The 8,791-nt window shown below is 30.9% G+C and overlaps 1 protein-coding gene across 3 annotated transcripts in view; it reads right to left on the bottom strand.

Annotated features, from left to right (window-relative positions):
- Nucleotides 1-365: 365 nt before the first annotated feature.
- The window catches only part of LOC108577297 (protein henna), a 22,960-nt gene continuing 14,534 nt past the window's right edge, over nt 366-8,791 (bottom strand). The window contains exons 1-8 of one of the 3 annotated variants that reach the window (XM_017940453.1): nt 7,882-7,945; nt 6,644-6,772; nt 6,348-6,502; nt 5,334-5,516; nt 4,980-5,176; nt 3,805-4,067; nt 2,753-2,982; nt 366-551 (exon numbers count right to left, since the gene is read on the bottom strand). In XM_017940453.1, the coding sequence (XP_017795942.1) occupies nt 392-551; nt 2,753-2,982; nt 3,805-4,067; nt 4,980-5,176; nt 5,334-5,516; nt 6,348-6,433 (1,119 nt within the window). In that variant the 5' untranslated portion in view covers nt 6,434-6,502; nt 6,644-6,772; nt 7,882-7,945 and the 3' untranslated portion in view covers nt 366-391. Of the gene's footprint in view, nt 552-2,752; nt 2,983-3,804; nt 4,068-4,979; nt 5,177-5,333; nt 5,517-6,347; nt 6,503-6,643; nt 6,773-7,816; nt 7,946-8,791 lie in introns of those variants that run through there. The other 2 variants (XM_017940446.1, XM_017940438.1) reach the window with 2 other exon arrangements.

The raw sequence follows: 8,791 nt of genomic DNA, 5'->3' as shown, positions 1-8,791 counted from the left end.
CATTTCATTTTAATGTTATGTTTAGAAGTGGTTAATGACCGTCTTAAATATGAATTTATCAGTAAGTGATAGAAAAGGACTGATATCGTACTTTAAGCATTCGTTTTCAAAATGAGGTGAAAGTAGCTTTCTCCACTTGTCCATCTAAGGAACGCCATTGTTGATTTCCACCGACTTATTTTTGAGAACGCGAATTCAGTACCTACCATATTTACGATGAAAATTAATTTTCTTCATGTTAAACTCCAAAATTTTGATTTTTTTTCTTATCTTTTTCTCACAATTGTATTTTATTTTATAAATGACATCACACGTAATTAAGTACTATATCACTATTGAACGTTAATGTAACGCGAATACTCGAGACGAAAATACACATGTCCAGATTCTATTACTTCAATTTTCTTAAAGCGTCCATCAATATATGTACTTCTTGATTGACGTTATACACGAGGTTCTCGATTTGATTTTTGCTATCGATTATGTTGATGCTCTGAGTGTATGGATCATACCTCACTCCAAACTTCCTCGGAATAGTCTCAGCGAATTTACTGCAAGCAGAAGTAAGAATTGTGAATCCTTAAATAGGCATAATCTGTAACTACTTATACGGAAATTGATTTTACAAAGAGTAACATTTAGTTATAAGAGTCAAAGAAATAGTGCTTGAAGTAACACGTAATTAAATACATTTAAATCAATAAGTGTATGGAATACTCGAAACGTTTAGCTTACCAAGCCTTAAGAGAAAATATTTGAATTGTTCTTTATTTATTAAAGTAATTATTTCAATGTGTTAAACGATATGTTGTAATTTGTAGTTCATATTTGAAAAAGCAAGCAAAAGTATATAAAACTTAATATAGATTTCCCTTTGAGAATGTTAAGATAAGCTCAAAATTAACTTCAAGGTACAAAACCAAAAGTATTATTTTCACTTTCTTTGATTTCATATAAAAAAATGGAAAAGATGTAAGATTCTAATTCAGAGTTACAAACTGACAAATGCTTTTTTACCATTTACTACATTTAATTTTCAATTAAATAATTAGTTTTGAATTGGTCAATGTTAAATACAATTTTATTGACAGGCCAATGTACGGAAACTATGAAAATGATATTAGATGAATCTCTTGCATTTATAAGTCCATGATTTCTATATGTCTTTGGTTTTATGTTTTAAGTAGCTACTTATAAGGGAACTTCGGTAACCCGAAAATTCCGATTTTTTTGAAACTGTAGGTTTGTAGGGGACCTCAAGAGAAGTATCGGGCAATTTTTTTTGGCCCAATTTCGGTTCTTCGGGGTGAAAACGGCCCTTGAATGAAGATAAGTAAATACCAAAAAAAATTCCAATATTCGCACACATACTTGGTAACGCATCGTTCCAAGTGCGACGATGACTTAAAATTATTTAAATATTACATTATTCGATAAGATTACCATATTTATCTGCATTTATTTGACATATTTTTCGATATGATAGAAAATTCCAAATTTTTCACAAATTCAAAATTTTTCACAACGGTAGTGGAAGATTTTTTATTTAAAAAAACAATTTTTATTAATTTAATAGCATAGTCTTATAAGGCATAAAAAGCCATTAAATTTTTGTTATAAACATTTTTTTTATATCTATTATAGTTTTAAAGATATAGAGGGAAATGGAAATAGGGTAGATAACACTTATTTTCATTCAAGGGCTGTTTTCACCCCGAAGAACCGAAATTGGGCCAAAAAAGAAATTGCCCGATACTTCTCTTGAGGTCTCCTACAAACCCACAAAGTTTCAAAAAAAGCGGAATTTTCGGGTTACCGAAGTTCCCTTGTTAGTACTAACTACATTATGCGGAACAAGACATTAACGGTTGTCATTCTGAACAATTCTATCTCACATTTTAGATGAAAGTTGCATCATTTATTAGACTATTCATACAAAAATTTCAGGCGTCATTCACGTTCAATAAATCTGACACAGGCCTGAAAATACAAATTAAAAAAGAAAGTACTTTAAATTTTGCTCATTACAGAAACGTAAATAATCATTACGTAACCTCTTTCAATAAGATACGTACATGCGTGTTTACTGATAGAACATTAAAAATCACTAAATCCAGAGATTCGCTTCTTTTTACTGAAATTGTAAATAATTATTTTACAAACTTTCATCAAATGCTATGAACTAGTACGCATTTTAACTGATTAAAGATCATGACATTGAAATTTTCAACTTGAAAAATTGTTTATTTCATGGTTCTTGTCGCAATAATTGTGAATATACGTATTTCTTATGTAAAGTAAAACATTGACGTAGTATAAAATATCTTTTACATAGTTCAGGCCACTGAATTTTTAGACTATATTCATAAATGTACATGCATAATATTATTTCAGTAGTGGAAATTTAATGTATTTATGGAATATTTTTATATAAAAAAAGATAATAAAGCATATTAAAGTATATGATTAAGAATATAAGTACTAAAATGTAATTACTAAACATTTGTATGTAAATAAACACGCAAGTATTATTAAAAATTACGTTCAATTTAGATGTCATGGTACTGATTAAAGAAAAAGGTATCCGCTTAATTACTTCAAGCACCATATATAATTCAGCAGTTTTGTTAAATAATACTAATCATGATAATTTCGACTGGCTTACCATGTCTACGTAACTTTGCTCAGAGGGCGAGACGTTCATGAGCGATAAGGTAATCAGTATGCTAAAAAGTTCAGCTATTTTACTCACATCATCTTCTGTTTCGCGTCTTCGAAATTTTCAGCGACGAAATACACAGGCTGATACTCGGTTATCGGATATTTTTGTAACGCTGTTTTCACCGGTTCAAAAGGTCGCAGTTCTGGTTTACTGCTTAAGCAGTACTCGAGTTCGCCGAAAGAAGAGAGCAGACCAGCACCGTAGGCCTTTAATTCACCATTTTGCCGACAAATGCCGTACTCTACCGTGAACCAGAAGCACTGAAATCAATTTCAGATGATACTGTGAACTTCACAAATTTGTAATCATATTTTTAAGTGGCTCACAATGGAAATTGTTTAAAAAGTTCATTTTTCGATTGAAATATTCAAATGCTACTGAAAGATTGATTTTCTAATGTAGCGTTTGCATTTTATTCTGACATCTGTGTTATATTTTTATAAACTGAAACGTAACATATTTTGATTTTGGTGTTTTTTTAGGATTCGATCTAAAGTCATTTCGAAGAAAGCATTACTTTATTTCCTCTGAATGATGTCGTTTTCGTTTACTTCTAACTATGTATTTGTTTCCAGCAGTATCTTTTGATCAATTTACATTCTTATGTCTGAAAATGTACAGGAAATGTATATAATGTATATGAATTATGGCCTCCTTGAATAAAGTAAAAGTCTTAGTACTTAAACAATCGTTAATGTTATATGTATATTTTCTATTAAGCTCGTTGAATTTGTCTCAGTGTCTGTTAATCGATAGGCGGAAAATAAACTATAAGGTTAGAGGTATATAAAAAAATTGATCGTGACTTTGAAAACTTATTTGATCCTTATGTCAATAACCGGGTATTCGGGTACCCTTTTGCATAAATCTCACTTAAAATATTTGATCTTCCAGGTGAAAGATTTAAATATCCGGCGAGATCGTTCCTATCCGTGTTTGCCTCGAGTTTAGAATTTTGTTATCAGAAAACTACTAAAATTGGACGATAAAGTAGACGACAATTGTCCTTCGAAACCGTGTCATTAATAACGAAAATAATAGAGGTGAATACGTTATGCGGTTGATCCGGTATAATAACTTACCGTAGCCAACTTTTCGATGTACTCGTCAGGGGCACCGAGAGACGCTAAACCGACAACTTGACAAAATTGAGCGAATGAAGGATCAGCGAACAAAGGTACGTGACCTAATACTTCATGACATATATCGGGTTCAGGTGTGTATAGTGGTTTACTGCTATGCCGAATGTATTGCGTGGAGTGAAATACTCTAAAAGCCAGGCCAGCTAGAAAGTCACGCGAAGAGAGCAGGCCAGCCACTGGTCGGAGTGTGAAACCAGTACAATCTATGAAGAAATTAAAGAATATCGCAAAATTACGAAAATTATTATAGATATGTGACAGACTATTTTTTAATTAATCGTACAGTGATAAGATAATACAAAATGAATGTTTAAATAATTTATGAAGATACATGTACATTATTTATGCAACAATGAATGTTTTAGTTCAGCTTGGTCTTATAAACGTAACAACAACTTGCTGTTAATCGTATTCTGCAGATTTAATTTTGAAAATGTGTTTCTACGTTTCCATAACAAAGGGATATTATGTACATAAAAGAAAACTGGAGCATTTAGTTAAAGTTATTTTACACTTTGTTGAATAACGTTAATTTAACCTAATTATTTCCAAAATCTTAACGTAAATAAATAATACTTTTTATCATGTTACTTATAGCGAAAGAGGTTCTTATTATGTATGTCAAACGTAATACATATCGTTCAGTGCAAAGTAAGTTATGAAGGTGGGTTTAGAGATGATAAAGTACAAACGAAGATGACGACGACAATTTTTGTCGTATAATTATCTTTCCTTCAAGTTCATCGCGGTTATCAAATTCTTTTTCAATAATAGTGTATATTCTTATCCAGTACTTATTACGTATGCATATTCTCATCCAGTACGTATCAACATTAGAAAGATTTAAACTGTTTATGCATATTTAAAAATGTACCTATTAAGTTTCTAAGCTTTATTTACAATGAGAAGAATGATGCTGTCATTTTATTAGCTATTGTATTATATAATTGCAATGGCACTCTATGTATTCCTTATAATGTGCATTACACATAGGCAAGCTAAAGATTTTGTATAATTATGAAGAAAGTTCTGATAAAAATAGCTCGAGCATTCTAGATCTTTCAATTTATAAATCATTTATATACTATATTGTATTTTAATAAAATAGCTAGTACCTTTTAAGAAATTTGATATATCCTCCAATTGAGGAATGTTGTCTTCCCTGTAACCGCAATTTTCTATGAGCAAGGGAAACACGTGATTATGCTCCTTGCAGGCGTATTTGGGATAAAGTTTCGTCAAGTTCCTAAACACAACACCCCATGTTTCAATCTCTTCTTTAGTGTACTCCACTTTCGGTATTGGTTGGCCGCTGAAACGTAATATCATAGAAGTATTATTGTAAAATCTTCTTTTCGGAATATTAAGAAGTTATCATAAATAGTAACAGTGTTGATTGCAAACATTATCGAATATTTTTTTGATGTATAGCCTTTAAGATTTTTAATTGTTCTAAAAATAACACTTACTGTTTATAATTATAAGCTAAATCAGCGAAATATTTGCGCCTTTGTCGATAAACTGGATCGGTAAATCCTGGATGATCACTGTCCAATTCTGATCCGTAAGAGAGAATTTGGTTGGCAAATTTGTCCAGATCTCTAATTCTTCTGGGGAACCATGGCACTGTTCCCATATTGTCTTTGTGATTTCTACAAGCGTAAATAACGGTCAAGATTATAGAATACTTACTTATAAACGATACAATTATGGAAATTATGTTCATTGTAATACACACATACATGTGTAATTGAAATTGAACGAAGGAGACGGTATGATTATTGCGGTCGTTGAATTTGTTTTTTCATTCTCTACAAGGATATTGAAAAGAAAAATATAGGTTCAAAAAAATAACGATGACCTTGATATCTCGTAAAAACTGATCTTGAAAGAAAACCGTTTCCATGATTACACGTGCCCCCTACAATAGTGTAACTTTGTCCTGAGAAGTTCTTTCATACAACAACAAATAAGGCAGATATTTAGGTGATCTCATTTAGCTGAGCCACCCTGCGTATCCACGATTTATGTACCGCTTAGGACAATTTTATACAAAAAACCATGTGTAAAAACAATCAAATTTAAATCGTCCAAAAATCACTTTAATTAAAATTTAAAGAGTGGGCGAAAGCAAATCTCAGTAAAATTATATATAAATATATAAAAAGATGAATATGCAAATGAATATGCAAACGAATATGTTCAAATGAATATGCAAACTTCCAGACGTTACAAAATTCATTTCTGTCACATGAATTTTTACTAATAATTCTATTTTATCTTAAAAAATTATACCGCTGTTTTAGCAAGAAATTTTCAAAGTTTTAATTACTGCAACTCGTTAAAGCGTTTAAAAGTGTATTAATTTCATATAGAATTGACGTTTGTAAAGTTATCTTAAATAACTAATCGACTTTTATTGCTCAAAAGAACAGCAGATGATGAGATGATGCATATTAAGTAGAATGAAAACATTTATGTACCTAGAAATGATCGAAAAGTAGCTACATTGTTCGCGCAGGCTCTGGATCACTGCGCCGAGGTTTCCGTTTGGTGCGCATTCCACCATGAATTCGTAAGCGTTCGTTTGACGAAGGGAGCTTCTAGATTCGATATGCAACAAATTAACTTCATGTTTCTGCAAATGAAATAATGTACACGTGAAGTCATTGCGAGAAAAGCTTAGCAAGTGGCCTAAAAATTTAATTGGGACGTACATATTAGTTTCAAGTAATAAAATTTCATTCGAGGAAAAACAGATGAAATTTACTACACTTACAGCGAAGAGATTGAGATATCTGCTTAACGCTCCCACAGAGTCTTCCTCTTTCGGGGAGAATAACAGACAGGTGCTTTTTGCTGAGTCCTTGCCCTCTTTGATGTAGTTTCCTCCATGTACCAATTTAGGCTTTTGAAAGTATTTTTATATTAGCATATTATAATTTTAATTCATTTAATTAAGTCTGACCACGCATCATAAATATTTATTACAGAGATTATGCAGTATAAGTACTTTCAATTTTACGAAAGACATTATTTTTATATTTTGAATTGATTTCGTCTCGCATTAAATATACAACGGTAATGAAATCTAAAAGGAGCTTATTTCTTTATTCATATTCAGCTATAAATTAAAAAGGAAAATTCGTGAAAATTCTATCTCAATTCAATTACAATATCTCATTAGTGAAATATGATTTACGACAGAAATAGGGTACAAAGCCTAAATAAAAAAATTATACGCGACAAGTATAAAGTACATTTCATTAAAGTTACCAATTAGAACTGTTGTTTGATTGTAATGAATTGTAACATTCATGACGTGACAATTTGTTCGAGTATTTCTGTTTTCAGTGAAAATGAATTGGCTAACAAAATTTAAGGATACAATGTAATTCAGTTTGAAATCAAATATGAAACCTATATGTACATAGTACGTGTATGTTAGTTTTAAACGATATAAAATAATAGGCATAGACTAATTTCCTGTACAATAAACACAATGAATAAAATATTTGTATATCTAATTCACTTTAATTAAAACGTAAAAAGCATCTTCCATCTTCTTCGTTAGTATTACCATTCATAAAACTACAAATAACTAACAAACTCTACTTCAACTTTTCTAATCTATAGCATAATCTATAGCCTAATATAATCTATATACGTTATATATATATTTATGTTTTATCCCAGTAAAAATTACGGAATAACAATTTTCAATCTCCAAGAGATGACTGCACGTTTATATTTAAATTAAACCCACTGCAACACCAAGCAAAACTCACAATTCGAACTATAATGTCTCGCTACACTGCAATACATTTGAAATATATCAATGTCAAACACGTGCATAACAATTCTTGTTCTTGTTCCATTTTCAAGGTAGGTAGGTAGATATACAGTACGTATGAGGAGAAATGAACGACTATCCGTTTAGAAAAATCCTTACATCGTGCATCGTTAACGAGACTTTGCCGCAATCCTCAGACAGAGATGAATGGAAACAAAACGTACCGTCGTATTCACACCGGACAGATTTACAGAAACTACGCTTCGTTAACCCGTTACACGTCTACTTTATACAGTCACCAATGATCCCCCCTTTCGTTCAATATTTGCTACATTTTTCAATTTTTCACGAGGAAAAATGAACTTCAGTTTTCTTAGACATTTCATTCTTCAATTCTCATAATACGAGGAAAATGGTGTACGTATTTTCCACAACAATTTTTTACATAAAATGAAATGACGAAAGAAATACAATTTGTTTCACAATCGTGTAATTTTCGTCACTTTTGCATCATGCTAATTGCAACGGATAGTATTGGGTGTCAAGGTCGATTTCACTGGACGAAATCTTTTTTTGGTTAAACTCGCGGTGAATGTAAAACCGTGTTATTGAAATTCATCGTCTTTCTAGACGGCGAAATACAAGCGTTCTCTCTTCCCTGAAGGCGTGCAAATCAAGGATTGTCGTGAAATCAAGGAAATTAAATTGTGAATTTTTAAGTACGCAGAAGTGTAGAAAAGAAGAAAGTAGGATAGGAAGTTATACTAATATCGGTTTCCTTGAGATTTTTACAGAACATATTTGGTTGAAAGCATTTTCAGATCTTTTGAAATAGATAATTGATACGTGTGAAGAAATTACTATCTACGCGATTAAAAATTTATATTTATTAAGTTATTTCCTTCTTATTTGTGTCTGTTTGGACGGATTTCTTTGTATGTTTTGAAACGTCCGTTATAAATATTTGAATAATTACTTGTAACATATTCAAAATTATTGTTAAAATTACTATCGCTATTGAAAAAAACACGATAGTGCATTAATTAGTTTCTAATTTGATGGTTTTGCATACATACGTCTCTTTCTTTATAGTTAAAGACATTTTATTTCAAATATTTCTTAATAAAAAAAAAA

The sequence above is a fragment of the Habropoda laboriosa genome, unplaced genomic scaffold (genome assembly GCF_001263275.1).
Source record: "Habropoda laboriosa isolate 0110345459 unplaced genomic scaffold, ASM126327v1 scaffold50, whole genome shotgun sequence".
Classification (NCBI taxonomy): domain Eukaryota; kingdom Metazoa; phylum Arthropoda; class Insecta; order Hymenoptera; family Apidae; genus Habropoda; species Habropoda laboriosa.
Note: the sequence above shows the minus strand (reverse complement) of the source record. Positions and strands in the feature narration are given on the sequence as shown.